Source organism: Typopeltis vanoorti, chromosome 20 (assembly GCF_054136105.1).
Source record: "Typopeltis vanoorti isolate ZY-2024b chromosome 20, IOZ_Tvanoo_1.0, whole genome shotgun sequence".
Taxonomy (NCBI): Eukaryota; Metazoa; Arthropoda; class Arachnida; order Uropygi; family Thelyphonidae; genus Typopeltis; species Typopeltis vanoorti.
Window position 1 is genome coordinate 78,607,456 of NC_143568.1, and position 24,847 is coordinate 78,632,302.

Below are 24,847 nucleotides of genomic sequence, written 5' to 3' on the forward strand. Positions count from 1 at the left end.
TTATCAAACGATATTGTATAGATCCTCTCCAAAGTTTATAGACCTCTATCATATTATTATTATTATTATGTGACATCTCCAAGAAGTCCAAAGACTCATCGAGGGAGAGTGTGGCAACATCATCGAACGATTGACCCCTTCCAACTACTAACTGCACTCAAACTTGCTTAACTTTTTGCTATTACCCCTCTTTCTTCTGCCTGCCAGTATCTGCAGTCCACAAACTCTCAGTTTATCCTTGTAATCAACATTCCATAATACCCAGATCATCTGTGCAATGCTTCTTTACGGCCTTTACCACAACCTCTTTATCTGTTTGGATAAACGGATAAAGGAACTGTGGCAACATCACAATTATCTTCTGAATTGTATTTGCAGTTTTGTGTTATGTGACCTTTGAACTTCAACTTTCTAAGCACCATAACTCCAAGATCTGTAGCCACATCAGTTATTACCCCGAGCATAATCCCACCAATGTAGTGTCATTGGATATCGCATCATGCCAAAGTGCAGAACTTTACACTTACTAACATTGAATTGGCATTATTATTTGCCTGCGCTTCCAGCCTATTCAAATCACCCTGTAAATGCTGTATATCTCAGTAGAAACACTGATTACTCTATCTGGCTTTGCATCAATGGCACACAGCTGAAGATCTCCAGTCAGTCCCTTTCCAATATCATGAATGTATAGATTATACACTGATAATGATATTGGAAATGTATAATTAATTATACATTAATTAATGGTACGAGGCGTTCAAAAAGTGACTGAACTTTTTAAATAGCACGCCTACCAGCCCAGAGAGCACTCTGTGGCTACTGAGCACACCTAGCATCAGGTTTTGACAAGAAACTGCCATTTGCCCTGTTCTTCTATGAGCATTAGTCGTCGAGTTACATCCGCTGTAGTGAGCACATGCTGTTCAATGGATTAGTGACAAAGTGACAATGAAAGAGATTGAAGAACAGTGTGTGTGTATGTGAAATTTTGCTGCAAACTTGGTAAACATTTTACAGAGACATTTCAATTGCTTAACCAAGTATATGGGGAGGACTGTGTGAGCAAAACGTAGTACTATGAGTGGTTTAAGCATCGATGGATGAGTTGATCAAAGATCAAGATGGTGTCGGTTGTGTTTTTTGATTGAAAAAGCATTGTCCATTATAAATTTGTACCATATGGTCAGATGGTAAACAAAGAGTTGTACCAGGAAGTTTTAGTGCATTTGAGGGCGCTGTGCACAGGAAAAGGCCTGAATTGTGGGAAAACCAGACTTGGATGTGGAACCACAACAACGCGACTCCTCATCCACAGTTATATGGCAAAACATCAGACATTTGTTGTGCCTCATCTACCCCTATTCTACGGACTTAGCCCCAACAGACTTTTTCCTGTTTCCCAAACTTAAAACCATTCCGAAAGGACATCATTTCCAAACCATAGAAGAGATTCAGGAAAATGTGATAAGAGAACTGGGCACATCACAGAAAGTGCATTCCAGGAAGCATTCCAACAATGGAAGAAACATTGGGAACGATGTATCGCCAGTAGAGGGGACTACTTTGAAGGGGACAGTGCTTAAGATGTTGTAAAATGAGGAATAAAGTCTTTATAGAAAAGTTTGGTCTTTTTTTGATCATGCCTTGTATATCATATATTAATAGATTAAACAACAATGGTCCAAAGGCTGATTCATGGAGTACACTGCTGGTCATTTTATTTTATAAATCTTTGCACTGAAATGCAGTGCTACATACTGTGTTCTAACAGAGCAAAGGCTGATGGCTCCAATAGGCCAGAAAGCTGAAGCCAAAATACATCAAGATCTTTTCCACACCAGTATGAGGTATTCTAGAAGTCATTTATTGGCAGCAATGCCACTCTACCAATGTGCCCTGCAAAGCTCTAAGTGACAAGATCTTAATGTCTACTGAAGTAATGCCTATAGAAATCAAGTCTTTGTAACTCTCATTGCACCATGAAGGGAGATGGTAGCACTAGTGAAATGAGGAGCTGCCCCAAACTCCTCTTCAATCTGTCAAGCAAGATCTATATTCTGCTCATAATGAGACCTTGTTTCTATGACTAACAACAAGTGAATGTGCAGTACCCACTATCTCTGCATCAATAACCCAAACTCTTTCATCCTTCTTTGCAATTAAATCGGGCTTTCTAATACCAGCTATAGTCCTATAGTGCAGTTCAACCACAGTTTTTCAACAGGTTATTTAATATGGAGATCACGGCATCATGTCACTTCACCCGAATACCATGAGTTCAAAAACAACATTGGGCAATATGAGAAAGGGTTTCACTGTAGCGACAATCTGCCCTACAACTTCTGTCACCTCTGCAACTTTCAGGTTGTGTGGGTCCTCATGGGCAGGGCATTGATCCTAGCCCTGATAGTCAATAAATTCATAACCAGATAGGAGTCTAGAACCTTCCTATTCCCATTGATACTGGGAAGCACTAGATTAGATCCATAAAGCAATGCACCATCGAATAATAAGGATGTAATTACAGAATTACACCCTTACTGAATGTTTCAGAAAATATTTATGTAAACATACTGGAGAAGAAGCTAATAAAAATCAAGAAAGAGAAACTTGAGAAGAACAACCTGTGTCCAGGCCAAATAGGGGTTGTCAAGATCAGATTTTCACTTAAGTAAACAATTGAGAAATAATGGGAATATAACATGATCTGCAAAAGGTAAATGATAAGGGCAAAAAGAAAAAGCTGTTTAAAATTCTGCACTTAGATGGTGTAAGTGGTACATTATACATAGCAATATATGGTCAGTATTAAGGTTGTAGGTCAGTTGCTAAATTAAGCAGTATACAGAAAGATGGTTTGTTGTAAAATCAAGTGAAAGACAAGTGCAAATTATCAGCGTTCTTATTTACATTGATGGAAAGTGGCATTCATCTGAATATCATTGAAGATATTTAATTTGGCTGTTTATTTTATGAAGATGATGTTATATTCCTAAATAAATGCAGGACAAAAGTCTTTCAGGATTGTTATGAAAATTGGCAATAAAAATACAAAAACCATGAAAATATGTAGCAGCAATGAAACATCAGTTGCATCCCAAATCGAAATATGTAGAGCAATTAAAATATTTCATATGTTTAGCCACAAATTTTAGTGAAGATGCCAAATTTATTAATTTTGGAAATAGACAACGGAATAAAGCTGGTATCAAAAATAAACCAAATCAGTTGAATAAAATTTTGTGGAATAGGAGAGAAATTAATCAAACCACTTAAGAATGTATGACTGTATTGCATTGTGACAAAAGTGACTAAAAGTAAGTATAAAATTTACATTAAAATTGCATTTCAAACAAACTTTAACTTGCACATCTGAAAGCTAGGTCAGAAATAATTATTATTATTATCTGAGACCTCTAGGGAGTCAAGGACTCATCGAAGGAGGCTATAAATCACCCACACCAGCTATCATACCTTCCCTTAAATTCGTTCACACTAGGTGTACTAACTACCCATAAAAGTAAACTATTCCACATACTCACTGCTCTGTAAGAGGAAAAATCTAGTTCTTACCCCTTTCTTGACTGCAAATAAATTTAACTTCCATGGATGTCCCCGTGTTCTCTCCCCACCTTCCATATAATGAAAAATTTCATCAGTTGATATCCTATAACATCCATTCAAAAGTTTATAGACCTCTATCATATCACCCCCTCTTTCTCCTGTTAAACTAGAGTCTGCAATCGACATACTCACAATCTGTCCCCATAATCTAAATCCCATAATTCAGATATAATCTTTGTAACTCTTCTTTGCACCCTTTCCACAGCTTCTTTATCCCCTTGGAACCTGGGAAACCAAATCTGCATGCAATAATCAAGGTGTGGTCTTATTAAAGCTCTATAAAAAGGCAAAATGACTTCCTTATCCTTACATGTCAAGGTTTGCTTTTTGCTTCAAGATTGCAATTAACCTCTGAGTTGTATTTGCAACTTTTGCTATGTGACCTTTGAACTTTAAATTCCCATCCACCAATACATCAAGATCCCTTGCCTCTTCAGTTTCTTGTGGCACAATCTCGCTAATATAATATGCCACTGGAACTTTAATCATGCCAAAGTGCATAACTTTACACTTACTAACATTAAATTGACAGCCATTTTCATTTGTCCAAATTTCCAATCTGTTCACATCATTTTGTAATTGCTGAATATCAGTAGCATCCCTGATTGCCTTGCCTATCTTTGCATCATCAGCAAACAATTGCACATCTGATGTTAGATCCTTCCTGATGTCATTAATGTATAGATTGAACAATAATGGCCCAAGGACTGAATCCTGATACACCACTGGTCATCTTAAATCTGGCAGATTCACACCCACTGTATACCACTTTTTCATCCCCTGATCCAAATCGGGAGTTTATATTCCAATCCCATATTCTCCAGTTTATGCAACAGCCTTTCGTGTGGTATCCTATCAAATGCCTTGGAAAAATCCAAACATTATCATAGTGTGTATCTATTCACTTTATCCAACTTGGCCATAACATTGTTATAAAATAGGAGCGAATTGCTAAAACATGACCTTACAAATTTTATCATGTTTTAGTAGATCATGTTTTAGCAAATTGCTAAAACATGATCTACCCATTTCTGTATGCGAGTTCTTACCAACTTCTCTAAAATCTTCACTACCACATCAGAGATACTGATAGGTCGGTAGTTAGACAAGACTCAGTTTTTTCACCACTCTTGTACAATGGAACTATCATACATTCTTTCCATTCCTGAGCTGAGACTCAAGTTATACAAACATGTGAAAGGTGTAGCCAATTTGGCTGAACATTCCTTTAGCAAACGAGCTGATATTCCATCTCCCTATAGACAAATTCTTATCCAGAGTATGCAACAGCTCTTCAACCTCATTTTCATGAATCTCTAACTCTTTCCAATGTAGCAGTAGCACTGTGCACCATGTTACATACACCTGGTTTATATATCTTAGCAAAGCGAACATTCATTAACTGAACAATCTCATTAGCTTCTGACACTCGATTACTATCTGCATTGAATAAAGTTATTTTCCACATTCATTCTTTCTTTTATTTGTGGCATAACGACAAAATTCTTTTGGATTGCCTTTAGCTTGCATGGCCAATTTCTTTTCATACTCCAATGTAGCTTTCCCTACAATATTCATTATTTTTTCTGGCCTGAGCTTTATATGTTTCACAACTCCTCTCACTCTTATTCTCACAATATTCTTTCCACATCATCTTCTTCTGGATTTCTTGCTTAATAAGGTTGGACATCCATTTCACTCCCAAACTATTTATTCTTCGAATACTAGGGATACATTCAGATAGCGCCTCATTTAAGCACTTTTTCAAAGATTTCCATGCATTGCTGACATATTTCCCATTAAGTAACTGATAACATGGGACTAAAGATGGTATTCTCCTAAGTTGATCATAATTTCTAGCTTTGTAGTTCAGTATGTAACCTGTTTTAATCGGAGCATCAGTACAATTAGGTACTTCCCAAGAAAGTACAATATGATTACTGTCACCAAGTGGCACTAATAAACCAGTAGATCAGAGATTAGAGACCACAGATGTGAGAGTGAACAGATGGCATCATTGGCAGAATATTAAAAATGAAGATATCAGAAGGCATCCTGACATTGTTGTCATTCAACACAGCTAATCTAAGGTGGTATGGTCCCTTTCACAGAGTGAAAACAAAAAATTAGCAAAATAGTTGTTTGATAACAGGAAAAGACCCGAAGGAAGACAAAAGACTCGGTGGAGTGCTCTTAGTAGCGCCTTAGATGACTGAAATATAAGATCTTACAATGTTGGTGCCCTGACTAATAACACACGAATATGGAGGAAAATTGTTGATAGGAAGCTAGTAATAATATAAATTTAATTATGTAGTAATGTTATATCATGTACACTCGTTGCAGGTGCATATCAGGAATTTGATGATGAGTAATAAAATTTTAATTTTAAAGCAGTGTACTAAATAATAAACAATAGCAGTGTTAAAAAAAAGAAAAAAGCTTTTTTAATCTCCTTAATAAATAAATTTGGCCTACTAAGTATCTTATTTAACCCAGCACTGACACAAATTTCAAAACTACAAAATAGGCTCTAATCACCTTATTCTCCCCTACTTTGCTACCACATCTCCCCCCCCACACACACACTTTATAGGGTTTCTAGCATGGTATTAATACTAGTGTCATCATTATTTTATGTGGTATTTGAAGCTTTCACTATCTAAAGGCTAAACTAAATTTCCTTACTATACCATATTTTCATTTCATATTCAGTATTATTTCATGTAAAAATAATAATCAGAATTTATTTATTAAGTGTGACTAAGTTTGATTAAACTATTAGTTTGTGCGATCTTTATATTTCCCTGCCACAATGTTCATATAAGTCAAAATTTTAAGGCTGCCAGTAAGTTCACTTCAGAACATGCGACTGCCTTGCACCATTCGCCAGATGGCATCATGACAGGTGGCAAAAAGGTAAGTACAAAATTTACATTAAAAAAAAAGTACTTGAATAGTAACAGTATAGGAAATAACAATAATGTCATATTAAAATAATTTTACACCATAATAAGAAAAGTGTTATCATTGGATCCAGATTTACCCATAGTTAAGCATATGCAAACAAAAGGTCATATAAAGGAGAGTAAAATAAGTATGAATTTGAATATGTATAAATGGATATGCATTTGGTGAAAAATTTATAAGTATCCTTTTTTAATAACCCAACACTTATCCATTTTTAATATGTCCCAATAAGTCAACAGGAATTTCATAAAGTGGTGCTGTACTGTGATTGGAGAAGACTTCCTTCATGTAAGAACCATTCAAAGAAAGAAAATGTCATTAAATAGTTAAAAAAGGAAGTTAAAACAACTTTAATTGTATGAAAAATGTAATTTATTACATTAATTTTGTTTACTAGAATGGCCCCTTATATGATACATATTCTTCTGTGTTTTTCTTCAAGTTAAAGAAGAAGGGGTATATCATCCAAGCGAGGTTACTACTGTGACAGATAGGGGACTGATGCGAGAACAGAGGTTGGATGAATTGGAGATTCTTAGGATATTGCAGTTTCTCCATGAATATGGCGATGAGATATCTGCTCACATTTTCTGAGAATGGTCTAGAGAACTGACATTCTCATAAAATTTAAGTCTCAACTCTGGAAGAGTCCCAAGGGAGCCGAAAGAGTGCAAAAGAAATCCTTGCATAAAGGAGCTTCTAAGACTGCAGTACTGGAAAAGTTGGTCAAATAGAAAATTCAGGAATTGGTGGATAGGAATACTATTCTCTGAGGGGCAGCAAGGCTTTGTGAAGAATTGATCATGCCTTAGTAATTTACAAACTTTTTATAACAGTGACGACTGAGTTGTCTACAGGGATTGGCTACACAATAATATTGCTGGATTTTGCAAAGGCATTTGACAGAATACTACATGGAACTCATTTATGCAGATTAGAACATGGGAATGGATATAAAACTGGTTATATGGATATGAGGCTGATGGACAAGATACTAAAAAAAGTAGTAAATGGAAGAACAGAATCGAGGAGAAAGCAGGTGATTAGTGATACACCACTACTGTTTAATTTGTAATAAATGATATAGGAAATCATTTGAAAGGAATATTCAGTTGTTTTCTGATGATGCAAAATTGGGTATGGTAATAATTAATCAAGGTGATATGGAGAGCTTGCAGGAAGATTTTAGTTGGCTGTCAATATGGGCAATAGATAATGGAAATCAATTTAATATGGAATAATGTAATATTATGTTATGCATATTGGGACAAATAGGTTGTAAGCTGTGTTCCACACTGATGGAACTATATCCAGGAAATGAGGCTAGAGATTTAGGAGTGGTAGTGGATAGTGTGTTAAAATTTAGAAGGCATATTGCTAAGGTTGCCAAGGTAACCCATAGGTTTACATGGTTATAGAAGAACACACCAACAAGCACAGATAAGGAAGTTGTTATTCCTCTTTATAATTCCTTGATACATCCACATTTGGATTACTGTGGTGAGGTCTCGTCACCTGGGTTGCTTAGGTATGATGAAGTCATTTAGTGAATCCAGTGGCAAGTGACCAAGATGGTGAGTGATCTGTGGAATGCCCCCTATGAGAATAGACCGAAGGTTTGTAGGTTGCAGAAGTTGGTTGATAGGGCAAAAAGGAATATGATAAAAATATTTAAGTTACTTAAAGGGTCTTATAGGATTGATGCAGGGGAAATGTTTCACCACTTGAACTAGAGGGAGCACAACAAGAGACATCCCTGCAAGTTGAGTGTGTGTGTGTGTGTGTGTGTGTGTGTGGTTACTAAGGGTGTGGGAACTAGATTTTTCTCTTGGAGAAGAGTGATGAATGAATGGAATTGGGTTGTCACAGAATGCTTTGTCTATTAATGGGTTCAAGGAGAGGTATGATATTGTGCAGATAGTTTGGGTCTCTCACAGTGAGTTTTTAGACTCCATTTCTTCTTATTGTTATTGTTGTACTGCCCATACAATAGTAACAATAAGAATAAAAGGAAGAATGATAGGAGTTACACATTCCAAGATTTTGTTTAGGAAGTTTTTTTAAATAAAAAATATTCCATTTTGTCCAGTCAAAATCCAATCAATTTTAGACTGGCAAAATCTACTTACCACATGAGTTGCAAATGTATACGTTCAGCCTTGTGTATATGCTATCCTTGTCTGTTAACTAGATATTTGCTCATTTTAAATGGTTAAGTAATTAAGTTCGATAATGGCTTAAATATTTTTTTATTAGAACAGCTCTTGTGATATATTGGCATTCAGTTAAAAAAACAGAAGAACTTTACATAGGTAATCATGTAATGTTATATACTTTAATAATAAGCTTTACAGTTTTGACAATACTTGACTTGCTTGTCATCTATAGGAGTGCATCATATAAACTAAATATGTACTGTCTTGGTGTTATCAAAATTCAGAGTTCTAGCAGATCAGCTATTATTACTAGTTTTCATATGCATCATGTTTTTAAAATTCGTGTTGATGTTGTATTTTATCCAAATTAAATAACTTATAAGAGAAATTTGGTGTAAAAAATCAACATACCAATGGAGAGAGGGAAAAAAAAATCCTCTAAAACAGTGGCAAATTCTCCATGCTTGCTGTGCAAGCTCATTAATTGAGAAAAAAGTACTATTTATTTGCTAATAAATGCATGCATTTATAAGCATTCCATTTAGGCTTTTATTTTTGTAGACAGAAGACGTCTTAAGCATGTGCTGCAATAATTGAGCTTTACGTTGTGTATCGAAGCCGTTGCTTGCTCGTCTAGTCAACACTACCTTGGCTTGCTCAGTTGTAGGAGCTTACAGGTCCTCGCAGCAGCACTGTGATTTCATGCACGTGCATAGCCATTTCATGTCGTCTCACTCTGTTGCTTAAACACAGGCCATACACAGTCAACGTGCTCTAGCCAGTGAGCTTCAGCAGCCTTTACAAGTGTGCCTGTTGCTTGGGAAAATTAAGTTACAACCAACTTTTTATGATGTTATTGATCAGTTCGTAAAGAAGAACCGTAGGGTAGAATTTGTATTCAAGTAGCAATTGAAAAATATAGAATATCATTTGTAAAATAAATGTTGTATTTGTATGATTAAATGTACATAAATTTCTAAATATATAGTTTTAAGTGGTCAGTACAGGTAACCCTCGTATAACGCGGTACTTATACAACGCGGTCTACAAATTGTAGTAACCCTTATTCAACACGGTACTTATACAACACGGTTTTGACAAAAACACAGTCTAGAAATTATAGTAACCCTTTATCTTTTCATATTTTTTCACTGCGCGACTTAAAAATCAAATTTTATCTTCATTAAATTTGTGTCTGCCCGTATCACGCAGGTAGTTATAAGTAGCGAATTCATATTAGGGGAAACATCCTTTAGCACGCATGCACATCAATTGTATGCCGTATAAAGTGTTTATTGTTGAAAATTGTCTTTGTTTACTGCCAGGAAAGCGCATTAAAAATCATAAGTGTGTTATCTCAAGCTGAGCACTTTATTTTCTGATGAGTTACATACATAATTAATATGTAATACTTTTTTATGTAAAAAAAAATTATTTTTATAGTAATGGCCACAAATTGCATTGAAAGGGAAAAAATGAATATCGAAAAGAAAAAAAAATTAAAATCACGGAACGGTTGAAAAATGGAGAAAAACTAGTTGTTATAAGGAACTTTGAATTTAAATGAATTAACAATTCAAACAATCAAACACAATGAACATAAAATCCGAGAAAGTGTTTATTGCTGGATCAACGGTAAGTGCAAAGCTCGTTGCTCGTGTACGCAATTTTCTAAGAGAAAAATGAAGAAATTTCTAATGATTTGGAAAGAAGATGCACTCAAAAGAAAATTCCTTTGGATGGAAATCTTATTAAACAAAAATCTCTTAAAGTTTATAAACATTTATAATGCAGACCAGGTGTTCAATGCTGATGAATCCCGGGTTATATTGGAAAAATATGCCAAAATGCACCTATATTTCGAAAAATGAAAGATCAGCTCCTGGATTCAAAGTTTCCAAAGACAGAATTACTCCACTGTTTTGTAGTAATGCATCAGGTGATTACATGACAAAACTAATGTTTATTAACCGATCGTCGTGCTATGAAAGAATTAAAATATGCATTTATTTTTATTTTGCCTAAAACATTTATGCATTACGTGCAATGAAGCTTAATTATAATTTGTAATTTTTATAATTTTATACTATCTATTTGTGTCATAGTTTGTTTTCTTAACTTACATGAATTACCTGAATTAAATAAAAATATATTTTTGTTGGATATGTCATTGTATTTTATATAATTTTTTTTTTAAAAGCCGTTTTCGGAACATAACCCTACTTTTCGTATGTGATCTGAGTCTCGCATGATGCGATTTATATAATGCAGCATTTCTATGGAACCTAACATCTGCATTATACGAGGGTTACCTGTAATTCATTATTCCGATAATCAGATTTCAATCACACCTCTCACTCTTTGAATGATAATAAGAGCAAACGTGAATTTCAAGACCAGCATTCGCCCCTGCTCTAAAAATAAGCAGGAAAACAGAAAGCAAGAGTTACATTCTTGCTGTAGAGCAGATAACACATTTTAGCTATTTAGGTATAATTTTTATTTAGAATGTGAATTAAATACGAGGGTGGTCTGAAAAGTTCTCTGCCTAACAATGAAAAAATGAATTTATAATTTCCAAATTATTTTTAGTTTTCAAAATAATCTCCCTTAAGACTAATACATTTATTCCAGCAATGGTGCAGTGCCATTATCCCATCCCTGTAGTGGTTTTCAGTAAGATCTGCAAAATACCCCTCTACAGCTGCAATTACCTTTTGATTCAAAGAAAAACGCTGACAAGCGGTGAACAATTTTAGTTTTGGGAAGAAATAGAAGTCAGAGGGGGAGCCAAATCTGGGGAATAGGGCAGATGTTCCAGCAATTCATAGTGCAGATCCCTTAATTTTCCCATTCCCAAAACACCTTTGTGGGCAGGTGCATTGTCCTGATGAAAGATTACTTTTTTCTTCTGCAAACCGGTTGTTTTCTCACGAATTTTTTTATCTAGTCTGGTTAAAAGATTGGAATAATATTCCCTGGTTATTGTTTTTCCCTTTTCAAGATAATTAATAAACAAAATGCCTTTAGCATCCCAAAACACCGATGCCATAAACTTTCCTGCTGATGGAACCGACTTTGTCTTCTTTGGTGCTGAGCAACCGGCTTCTGTCCACTGTTTTGACTGCTGTTTGGATTCTGGTGTGTAATGGTGAATCCAAGTCTCATCTGTAGTAATAAATCGACACAGAAAATCAGTTTTATTCTTGTTAAAATGCTCCAAGCACTGTTCAGAGATTTTCATGCGAGTGCATTTTTGATCTGCTGTGAGCAAGCGCAGCACCTATCTTTTGCAAAGAAAATGCAATTCTTCATGCAAAATATATCCTACACATTCTTTTGAAATGCCTATAGTCTCAGCAATTTCACACACTTTTACTTGCCGGTCATCCAATACCATATTGTGCACTTGATCAATGATTACTGGTGTAATCAAGGATGAAGGACATCCACTTTTTGGATCATCTTCAAGGCTGGTACGGCCACGTTTAAATTTGGCAGTCCATTTCTTAATTGTCGAAAACGAAGGAGGAAAGTGCCCATAAATTTTTATGAACTTCAAATGAATTTCTTTAGCTGTTAAACCTTCTTTTACAAAGAATTTTATAACTGCACGATATCAATTTTATCCATTTCAAGGGATACAGACAACACTTTTGCTTCAGACAGCTGTATTTGCAATTCTTCGTGCAAAATATATTCTGCACATTCTTTTGAAATGCCTATAGTCTCAACAATTTCGTGACTTGCAATTTCACATGGATGCTTATGATAGATGTACCAACTTAGGAAAAAAAAACTTCCGGCAGTGTTGCCATCTATGGTCTAATACGAGAACTTTTCAGACCACCCTCGTATATAAAGTGATAACAGAATGAATAGTACAAATTTGTTGTAGTTGATTATTATGGTGAACTTAGTTATACTGTCAGTTAATGTAAACAGCAAAATTATTATAATTTCATCACTATTTACGAATAATTAGAAAATTAAAAAATAATAATAAGTAAAAAAGAAGAAAAAATTCAACTAATTGGGAGAACAGGTCAAAAATTGGGACTCGGCTGCCTTAATCAAGAGAGTTCACAGTTATAAGAACTTAAAAAGTACTTGAGAATTTCAAGAATTTGGCTGACTTTTTACCTCGAAAGATTTCCTTAACGTGGATTGAACCCAACTTGGCAAAACAATGCCAAGAACTCTTATGGATTGTGAAGAACTACACAAGAATGTTTCTCTACATATTCCCAGCATTATATTTCATTCATAAGTTTAAAGGTACCAAACATTACAACAATAACAGCTTCATGTACATTTCATTCTGGTCTGATTGGCCAACTTGACTTGCCAGCCTGCCTAGCCAAGTGGTTAGCCTATCTGCTCCCATATAACATGAATCACATGATATGCATGGATGTCTTAGGAATGTCTCTAGGTGGATGATGAATTAAACTAATTGTGAGATTAACCGTGAAGCAGCTTGGGGTTGGGGGGGATCCAAGTTTGGTCTCTAGAGCAAAGTTTCCAGATTATCCACAGTACGGATACCAGTGTACTACAGGTTAACAGCCTTTCTTAAGTAACACAAAAAAAAATATATATTATATTACAGTATGTAAAACAGTGTGTTATATATGAGAATGATAGACAGGTTTGAAGAAGTGCTTCCATAATACTGTTGAAAGTATAATGTAGCATATGCCCTGTGGTGATAAAAAAAAAAAAAAAAAAAAAGACCTTGGTTCCATTTCTCATTATTGACAGGAACATGTCTCCAAAAATTAAAGGAATTTTTACTGAAAGTGAGTTATCCTGTTGAATATGGAGATGACAGAATTGTTTCTTTCTACAAACAGACAAACTGGACTAACATTCCCTCTAATTTTTGCCAGCCATTTGTGCATGATAAACATTTGATGTGCAAGTTTCCAGTCTCAAACTCAGTGTGCATGGTTGTCCATGCTCACAATGGTCAACATCACAAGTCCCAAATTCCTAATTTGAATATGCCTAAAATTGGTGACAGCATGTTTGTTAAAAGATTTTGTACATTGTTTGCTAAATATTTCTATAAGACCAACCTAAATGCTTACTCCTTCAGCTACTTGAATACTTCACATACGTGCAGTTTATAAACAAGTTATTACATTTGTCCAGCCACTCCAATTTAAATGGATTTGCAGTTCTTTTCTGCTTTAATTTTGACGTTCTTAGGGTGACATTTTTAGGGTTTGCACTATAAAACTGCTAATGTAATATTTTCGTATTAATGTTGCCTTTTTTTTGTCTAGTTGACTGCAAAATTGCAAGCATTAAATTGATTTGTTTAAATTCACTTGGCTTCAATAATCCATCACTCTTTGCACTAGTTCAAGTGACTTAATACACTCTAATTACTTTTAGCATGTGCTATACAGGCAAACTGACACTCTAAACAAATATGCTTCTGCAATTTCTGATTCCAGCTTGCCCACATGGCACATGCTAAAAGTAACTAATTAGTTTGTATTAAGTTAAAATGGGGGTAGAGTAATATTGGAGTGCCTTAGAGATATTAGACAAATGACTAAATAAAATCAGTGACAAGTATGATTTATCATATAATTTGTTTTTATAGTATGTTCAAAAATTACTGACTGTAAATTAAAAATTCTGAAAGCAAAAATTTTGTGTGTGCAATTACTAGCCATGCTCACTTCCTTTTTGACTGGTGTGTGCATGCACATGACTTAGAGAGAACATTGAACTGGGCTAAGAACATATAGCAAAATGACAATGAATATCACTTCATTGATTAAAGGACTGAGTCAAGAGAATTGCTTATAGGAAATTAAGAATATATTGGGAACTTGAACAAGGGTTAATGCTGGGAATCTGAATTTAGGAACCATGAAATAGAAGAATGTTTGCCAAGTGAATGGAACTGGGGACCAATGTGAGAATTCCATGTTAAGATCACCCCCACCCCCTTCATAACCAGATAGGATTCAAGGCACCAAGGAATCCAGTCATCTGAACTAGATTTATAGTGACCAAAAAAAAACATAATAACAGATAATACCAATCCTACAGAGAGAGTTTTTCCACTTGATTGGAAATTAAACTTGCTAAGAAATTATACTCTTGTTTAATCATTTATCGAAGTGTAAGCATAACAAGGCTGGTAATTATGAAAAGCTGAGGAGGCAACTTGGAGCTATAGCATGGAATGAAGTGTTAAGCTGGCGAGATAAATGCTGCATGGGAACTGACCAAAAGATATGTTGTTAAATATCTTTTGGTCAGTTCCCATGCAGCATTTATCGATGTCGAATGTATTCCGAAAGTCAAAAGACTGAATAAAGTAGTGTAAAATGGATGAATAAAGGGATTTAGCATGAAATTTAGAAGAAGAGGATACTGTGGAGGCAGTACAAAATGAGTAATGGTAACAATTAGTTGCATGAGGAGTGTAAAGAGCAGGCCAGGAAGTTGACTCAATTGGAAAGAACAGAAAAACTACAGTATGAACGGAAATTAGTAATTCAGGCCAAGAAAAACTCCAGAGTTTTTCGGATATGTGGCAAGTAGAAGGGAAAATGATTATGGTAAGATGATAAAAATGGTAGACTGGTGTAACTGCTGCAGAAGATATCATTGAGGTATTCAGTGAACAATTTATAAGTGTTTCATCCTCATCCAGGTGAAATCATGAAAAACTCAAGTGTAGAGGATATAGGAGAGGGTAGCTTAATTGTGAGTGAGCAGGAGGTGTTTGAGGAAATAATCTTGATGTCAATAAGGTGATAGGATTTTATGACATATCACCACGTATGTTAAGGGAATGTTCCAAGGAATTGACAGTAGCATTGCCATGCCTGTTTAATAAGAGTTACAACAGCACAAGTTCCAAGGGAGTGGAAAGAAGGTAAAATTGTTCCACTGCATAAAGGCTGTGCTACAAATTATAGGCCAATCTGTATATTTGGAGTTGTGGTTAAAGTACTGGAGAGATTGGTGAGAACTACAGTACAGAAATGGATTGATAACAGCATTGTCAATATGGGTTTTTTAAAGGGAGATAATTTTTTACTAACTTAAATATTATAACAAGGTGACAAATGTCACCTTGTTACGGTGGTATACTTAGATTTTGCAAAAGCTTCTGATAGACTGCCACACAAGGAATGGGATCGGATAAGAGACTAGTGAGTTGGATCATTGACTGGCTGTCAGATAGGTATCAGAAAGTTCTATATGGGGGTGCAGTGTCCCAAAGGAGGAGAGTCACTAGTGGTGTGCCGCAGGAGTCTGTATTGGCCATTGTTGTTCAATTTGTATATTAATAATATTGGGATGGGCTTAACTGATGATATGCAGCTGTTTGCAGATGATGCAAAATTGGGAAGAGCAATAAAAAGTCAAGCAGATGTTATGGCCTTACAGGAGGACTTGAATAGACTATGAATGGGCAGGTAATTGGAACTATTAGTTCAATGTTGCAAAGTGTAAGATTTTGAAATTTCGTATGCAACAATGGGATGTAAAGTATACACTTGATGGGGAAACTTTAAAGGAGGTAGGAGATGAGAGATCTGGGAGTGGTGGTGGACAAGTACCATATGAGGACTTGATAAGGCCTCATATGGATTACTATTCACATATTTGGTCACTGGGGTTTCATGGTGATAAGGATATGTTAGAAAGGGTCCAAACAAGATTCACAAAGGTGGTCTTTGGAATGTGAATACAGATTGAAAGAATGTAAGTTTTGCAAAGCCTTATGAATAGAGGAGGGGGGTGGGTATATGATTTAGACATAAGTTAGTTAAGGGTTGTTATCAGGTTGACATGGAAGAAATTTTTCCTAGAATGAGGGGAGAGGGAATAGAACAAGAGTCCATCCCTGGAAATTGTATAAGGAGAGTGTGAGCAGAGGAGTGAGGTGAAGATTCTTTGCACTGAGAGTAGATGTGGTTGGCGAGTGGAATGCATTACCCGAGTGTGTCGTGAATATATACACATTGAATCAGTTTAAGGCATCATTGGATGAGCTTTGTGTGTGATAGTGTGCACCTCCCATAATGAATCCCCAACTCCATGGAAGTCAGATGTTAATAATAATAATAATTTACATTCTAACCAAATGAAAAAAAAAAAATTACAACTATCCCTGATTCAGAGTATTTTAATAATAAGGTGATTCATCTTTTTGCTATTCTGTTTTAATTCAACCTTGGTATCTTCTTAGATCTGGCTCCCACTGATGAGACCTCAAAGGTTGATACTAGGCTGAATAGTGACTTTCCATTCCTTAATGCATAGCATTATTCACTTGCAAAATGAAGTGTGCTTTTCATTATGGGATACTAAAGTAATTGATTTGAGGTTATCAGCTTCTGTATATTACTATCATAGTAGTCACGAAACTGCTTCATGCACAAACTTTATTTACTTACACTTGGATAAAGGATTAAACAAGAATGTTTAATCAAGCATGTTTTCTTGGTAAGTATAAATTATCAATTCTGTATGTTCCATTATTAGGTTAACATGGAAGAATATTGTATTAATTAACATGTTAACCATTTAATGGAATGAAAACATTTCAAGAAATGGATTAAACTAATGCGTCTAGTATTTCATTTTTGTCACAGAGACTTCTTCAGTAATACAGTATAAATTGTATCATATACATAGGCATCACCAAACAGAGACCTAGCTAGGAGTGTCCTCTGTGGCTACTAATAGGAAGCCTTAGTTATCACGTAGGATGCTGTTAATCTCCAGTTATTAATGGTGAAACCAAGGTACCAGAACTATGTTTTATGAATTTTCATTCACTTTTGTTATGCTCCTAAATATCAGTTTAGCCTACAGAACATTTTTGCACTTGGAATGTATTGGTGCACTCAGGTCTTCCATCTAAAGAGCATCAACAATACTGACTGGGACCTGTGCCCAGCATAACCCACTGATTCCATGGATAATTATTTAGTCTCTCTAAGTAGTATGACTTTTATCAAAACAATTTAATAATCTGAATGCATCAACCCAGGTGTATCCTGGTCTTCCTTTGTCTTTTGCTTCAAACTCTTGATTTGCTAGTCTTTCATTTCCCATTCCTTGTTTGGTTTTTGGAATAGGGGAATTGGATTATTTAACCCTAGTATACTTATGGTACTAAATGTAAGATAGGTGTACAAAATTTTGTTGCTGGATTATAAATGCATTGTTGATATAGACAACTATATACATACTGTCTTTTATATCTGTGAGAATTTATAGCTACAGTTCTTAGATACTTTATAGCATTGATGCCATTTCTTCATTTCTCTCATTTTTCCTAGTCACTTTTTTACTTCTAAGTCTTTAATAATAAGTTCTTTATTAGCTGTTTTACTTCTAATTCACCTCTCACACTGGTCTGTTAAAAGTGGTTTTGAACCCTGCTGTGGTGGGTCTGAGCAAAATTGCAATTTCACATATTTGACGTAAATAAATTTTTCTCTGTTTGAATGTTGGGCACGTTGATCAGAAATAAACAGCCATAATTTAATATGGCTGATTTTTTGCACTTGGAATGTATTAACGGAACCCAGGTCTTCCATCTAAAGAGCATCATTACTGCCTACTGTATTTTTGTAAAAATAAAAATACATGAAATTAGGATACTGTGGTTGTATGACTTTTAAACATATTGGCACATAAGTAAATAAAAATAAAACATGATTCATTAAACTAGAAGTGATGTATAATACTCAGAATGGTACACAACTTAAAACTTATGAATTGTCTATTACTAGAAAGAAAGAGCTATATGGCTTCATTTCAGCAATGTAAAATTACATAAGCAAAGTAGATATTAGATCCAACATTATTTCAAAGCCGAATGTTTGTAGAAACTATGAAAATTTCCTAAGTTGACCTGAGAGCTTACGAGAATACAATCCTCAGTATCCCCAAGGTGCATTAGCCACTTAAGTCAAGTGGTATAAACTAAGGCAACTCTGGGATGCCAAGGATTGTATTCTCGTAAGCTCTCAGGTCAACTTATGAAAGTTTCATAGTTTCTACAAACATTCAGCTTTGAAATAATGTTGGATCTAATATCCACTTTGCCGATGTAATTATAAATTGTTTATTTCTGGTATTTTCCGTTTAATATTTTCACGTCAGGTTTACCGTGGATAGCAAACCCATGGATAAGGGGTGGGGACTATGGTAACTTGTAGCTTAGCCAAAATAATAAAATCCCAACTATCATTTACAGTATTTTTAATTTATCATAAAATTGCTTGGATAGACATTATTTCATTAGTTGGCATAAGTTTTCATAAACAACTTAATTTATAAACTATAAAATTTGTGATCTGCTGTTGCAGTCTACTATCACATCATTGGCATTTTCATCTTGTAGAAAGCAGAATTCTTCAGGTTAATAGTCAAGGTTGAAATGATGAAGTTGGATGAAAAAATGATGCATTAAAAGTTTGTTTCACTTCTTGTTTCCTAGAATCAGATTGATTCATCAATGCAAGTTTTACATTTCTTTTTCCAGATTCAGATCCATCTCATCTAAAATTGTTACAGCATTAAGATCTGCAGAGAGTTTCTTCATGTTAAATGTTTTTAACATGAAGCCAGGATGAATTTGCATGAAGTTTGTTCTCTTCATTAATTAATGAAGACTAGAATGAACTCATCACTGTATACAACGATAACATATCTTTTATATTATTGTCTACTACTTTAAAATCTGTTTAGTGTGATCCCTTACAATGACTTTTCTCATGTTTTTTTACGGTTAAATCAACACCTTCAAAATCCTAAACATAATTTGACAGGAGCGTCTTGTAGACTCCTTTCTTGTTTTTTCAATGTTTTTTGCATTTTCCATGCTGTGTTGCTTACATCATTCTTTCACATTTGTGGTTTCATTTGCTGTCTGGTGCATCAACATTTAGTTTCTGGATCTAAAGCCATTGAGAAACTAAGTTCTGATTGATTTTAAATGAATGAAAATGACGTTTCCAGTATTGCTTTATTGTCACAAGTTTACATATACTGTCAGCTACTTCTACATGTATTTTTCTCCTACATTGAGACGACATATTGGAGTACAAGTTTTATACCCTGTTGTCAAAATGATTTGACTGAATCCTTCATGGCCAACTCTATGTTATCATTGATGTTGAACTGATGGAAAAAAAACAGAGATCACTGGGTGCAAGATTCAGGCTGTAAGGTGGATGTTGGAGGATTTCCCAGTTGAATTGCTGAAGTAGTTGGTATATTGAGCAGCAATGTGTGATTGCACATTGTTATGAATTAAAAAGAGCTGAGGCAGCCTCATCTTTTGTTTCAGATAAACTGCCACAATTTTTTTGTGGAGCCACACAGTAAAAATATGCACTTGTTCTTTTTTCTTCAGGTATAAAGTCCATGAATAAAATGCTGTATCTGTCCCAAAACATAGTGGAAAGCATTTGCTTAAATTCCTTTGTCTTTGGAGATATGCTATGCCAATATTGCATTGATTGCTATTTACTCTAGTGTTATGTGAGAAATCCAGGTTTCATCTCATGTTGTAATGTGGTTCAAAAATTTTCACCTTCATCATGATACCATTCCAAAAAGTTCACTATGAATTTTATTTTTGTGATCATCTGTGAGCATTTTTGCTACTCATCGTGCACATAATTAGTGATGCTGTGTTCACCCACCCAGCACACAATCTCTTACTGTGTCCTCCCTTACTGTTCCATGAAATTTCATATAAAGATCAAGATATATGCAATTATATACTTATCCCAAAAATGGTGAATATTCTGATTTCTTGAATCTTTTCATTCACCTGGTTAATTAGTGTTGGGCAGACAGTTCAATTTCATCATGCACATTCATCCTCCCTTCACTCAACGTTCCCTCACTCATGGCATTTTCTCCATACATTTCACTGACTTACCAATAAATTTCAGCTTAGAAAACATTCTTCGCATTAAAAAATTTTATTGCTGATATCTTAACTGGCAGGACTTTCAATTTTCTTACTCAGTTTTATGGCACAATGGTTAACTTATAAACCCAGACTAAGAACTGATAGTATGTCTGCCTGGAATGATCCTGACTCCTCCCTGCATACCAGCCATTAGCTGCAATATCTCATTTATGTGTACACTGTATATGTATCCCTTACTGCTTTGTAGGTTTGTATCATATCTCTTCTTTTCTGTTCCTCAAACTTAGAAGACTATATATGCTCAATTCATACGTGCACTTCTATGTATAGATTGTCATCTTGGTTACCTGCTTCCTGATCTTTTTAACTATCTCCCCATCTCCTTGAATCTCCCATTTGCTGCTAACACACACACAAAAGGCAGCATAAAAACGAAACACGTAGATGGACATTTTTTTAACTCTCTTTCTCCCCATCTCCTTGGATGGTCTTAACCAAATACAGATACCGTAGATTCATCATAATTTAAAATAAAGATTGTATTTCTTTAAAATAAAGAAATACAATCTTTGCATCACTTTCAAGCCCCACTTAAAACCAGCTACCCTTATTGGATCCACTAAAGACTAACTCCCTCCTCCTTCTGAGTTCCAGGTGTATATACAGTTCATGTAAGTTGGCCTACTATGAACAGACAGGAAGATTAACTACCATTCGAATGGAAGGAAATAAAAAATACATCATCAGTCATGACTATGGTCAATCTGGCCTTGCCTTGCAGACCATGCTTTGGATACAGCTCACAGAATCATTTGGGAAAAGACCATCATGCTCCATTACAGTAAATTTAAGAGAGAAAGGCTGTTTTTAGAATCTGCTGTTGCTCTTTAAAATCAACCTAATTTAAATAAATATGGTTGCATAAAATTTCTCAAAATATAAGAAACAGTAATACTTTGAGATACCAGTTAATCCTAGGCCACTGACAGGTGTCCATAGAGGTCACCCCCATTAGTTAGGACTCTAGTCTTTTGTCCATGTGTTTGTTTTGTGCTGTGTGTGTGTGTGTGTGTGTGTGTGTGTGTGTGTGTGTGTGTGTGTGTGTGTGTGTGTGTGTGTGTGTGTGTGTGTGTTACGTCTCATTTTGTACTCCCTGATGATGTCTCTGTAACTGAGTGAAATGTTGGGAGTATTAGCTATTTTTAATAATTTCCTAGTGCTGTTTTCACTCTGTTAAACTTTTATCATAGGCATGATAATAAATTTTGCTCTGCCAAGAAAACAAAATGTGTCAAATGCCATGGAGATCATCCGGCTTACTCCCATGCATGCAAGTGGTGAAAGAATGGAAATGAAATACAAAAGATAAAAGAACGAACATATCATACCAGCATGCTAAGAGGTAGTTAAACATCATCACATCTCTACTAAAATCCTCTTATGCTATGAAGATGAGAAACATCAAAACCATCTCAAACATATTTCTACTCAGTCTGATAATTTTACCATGCCCAAACTTTATGCTCATGAATGTTTCTCTGTTGAGAGCGTCACTTGCACAACCTATGTTCTCACTCCTAAAACAACTCCAAAAATGATCCCTTTCTTATGAAGAAAATTATGGCTAGTGTTAAAACATTTCTTGAACCAATCCTATTATATAAACATGTTTTATCCCAACTTTGCAGGTTTTATCCCCTGGCCTATGTCTTTGGTGTTTCACTATGCTACCTACTTAAAAGCTATAATAAATTTAGTTTAATCTTTTATCCAAGTGTGAGCAAACAAAGTTTGCGCCTGAAAATATCTTGAGGACTGAGGCAAGGTGGTGCATCTGTTGACAGCTCATAGCAAAGGTGGACCATGCTCTCATTACTCCCTTGTCTTAGCATCTCCCACCGTGCAAAGCACATCTCCTTGTGGACATGTATAATGCTATGCATTAAGGGAAGGGCCACTACCCAGACCGGTTTCGACCTTTATTGAGGTCTCGTCAGTGGGAGGCAGACCCAGAAGTGGTGACACTAAGGCAGAAGCGCAATGGAGAGGTCATATTTACGTATACGAGTTGCCAACCTTATTATTAAAATACTCTGGATTTAGAGAAAGATGTTGGAAGTTTATTTAACTAAACTTCCAACATCTTTATCCAAGTGTGAGCAAACAAAGTTTGCTTACACTTGAATAAAGGATTAAATTAAATTTAGTATAGTCTAACCAAGTGCAAAATAAACTTCCAATACTTAAAAGCTAAGTTTCCTTTTTATGTATTTTATTAACAAAGTATATATATATATATTGTATATATATAAACACAATATATAGAATAAAATCATATATTAAAAAAAAATTGACTCTTCTACTCACTCACACATTCATAACCTTAAAACATTGGGTCTTCTGACATTAAATACAAAATGTTTGCAATGGCAGAAATTAACTTATTTTAGTCACTCAGATATAACAGCAAAATTGGCTAATCTTGTTCTATAAAATCAAAACATGTTCTTCATCAATTCTTAAGTTCTCTAAGAAAAACAGAAGCAACAGATTTCCTTACAATCAAAAAGAAAGTGATAACTCATACCTATATTTTGAAAATATGCTTTCAGAGGATAGTTCAAAATATATATTAAGTTTCTGTTTAAAGCAGACATTAAAAACATAAATAGTTTATCTTATAAGCTTCACTGAAACAGAAAACTATTTTGGAACATTCCTGCATGTTTACTTGATGGCTGTCGGTTCCCTAAACCGACAGCTGTCAAGTAAACATGCTTTAGGATTAGGTAGAGAATAGTTTCTACGTAATCTTTAGTCAAAAAACTAAGATTACAACATACTCATAACTTATTTTAACTGTATTGCAATACTCCCATTTAAGTGCCATCTCCTATCCAGGAGGTTGACTATCATGATGTAACTCATGGTTAACTATGGGTGTAATGACATGTGGTGAGGACCCTATCTCTTGCACAAATTGTCATAAGTATTCATGGGTGTAAATCGGTGTGTGTGTTCATGGATTTACAGCCAGTTAATAATAAACATCCTGTTTTTACTTTTTATATTTTAGTTGGTTTGGTGTTGTAATACCATTAAAAATAAGTTATGACATTCATCACCTAAGCTTGTCTCTTAGATTAAAATTACAGCAGTGATGATACATAAACTTCTCAGTAGGAACTTGAGTAATCAGAAATCCACAAAAAAAAGGGGGGGGGGAATATTCATTCCTTATATATTAAAGAAAATCATTCACAGCTCTCCCATTTCTTTTTATATCCGTAACATTTTTATGCTTTTCTCCCTCTATTAATGCATTCTCTCTCTCTCTCTCTCTCTCTCATGTTTATTGGCTGTTCATTTCATATCACAGCAGATCACACCCTGTGTTCTCTTATTTGTGATGTATGAATAACGTGGCAGATTGGATATGTTTCATAGCTTTTTAGTTTTTCAGGAAATGACAACATATACTAGAATGTTAATTAAAAACTTTAATCAATACCTTCCTGTATTTCAGCAATGTTACATGGCCATCTTCAGAGATCACAAAAGAATGATAAGTGCATGCAGGCAATAACACTAAGCAAATGAGACTGAAGAAAAGCAACTAAGTCGATCCTAGAGTCCTAAAGGTCCCTCCTAATGAGCTAAATTGGGTTGTCTTGGATGTTGGGATGATGTTCTTAGAATGCAAACTTCCCAAATTTGGAGCAATCTCATGCTTTATGTTTTTCTGTTTTTCAGAAAAGATTATTCCGGGAATCAGCCTCAGCTCTGAAAAACTTCCCAAACCTCAGCAAATTTGGGTATTTGCTGAGGTTTGGGAAGTTTTTCAGAGCTGAGGCTGATTCCATGAATAATCTTTCATACTTGTACTTGCTGTGGTGTAATAAAGTGGCTCGCTTCCAGCATATTCTGTGGTGGTGTCCAATGCATGATCAGCAGGTCCAGAGTGGCTGTATTGGTGAAACTGGATGTAGTCCTTGTTCGGATATCCTGATATTGGGTGTCCTGCCTGTTTGGCCATAGTAGGGCAGTTTGCAACTGCGAGGGACCTGGTATACTCCAGGTGAGTTTAGGGGAAGTGGCTGGTCTTTGGTGGAGCAGATAAGAGATGCCAATTTCTTATGATGGTGGTCGGAAA

At 35.2% G+C, this 24,847-nt stretch overlaps 1 protein-coding gene across 6 annotated transcripts in view; it reads left to right on the forward strand.

Moving 5' to 3' along the window:
- LOC150095587 (integrator complex subunit 12-like) overlaps positions 1 to 24,847 on the forward strand; it is a 274,079-nt gene that overhangs the window by 164,415 nt on the left and 84,817 nt on the right. For 5 of the 6 annotated variants that reach the window (XM_090410188.1, XM_090410189.1, XM_090410190.1 and 2 more), the window contains exon 8: positions 6,469 to 6,546. The exons of the other annotated variant lie outside the window; for it this stretch is intronic. In XM_090410188.1, coding sequence (XP_090266314.1) covers positions 6,469 to 6,546 — 78 coding nt within the window. The remainder of the gene's footprint in view (positions 1 to 6,468; positions 6,547 to 24,847) is intronic. 6 annotated transcript variants of the gene reach the window in all.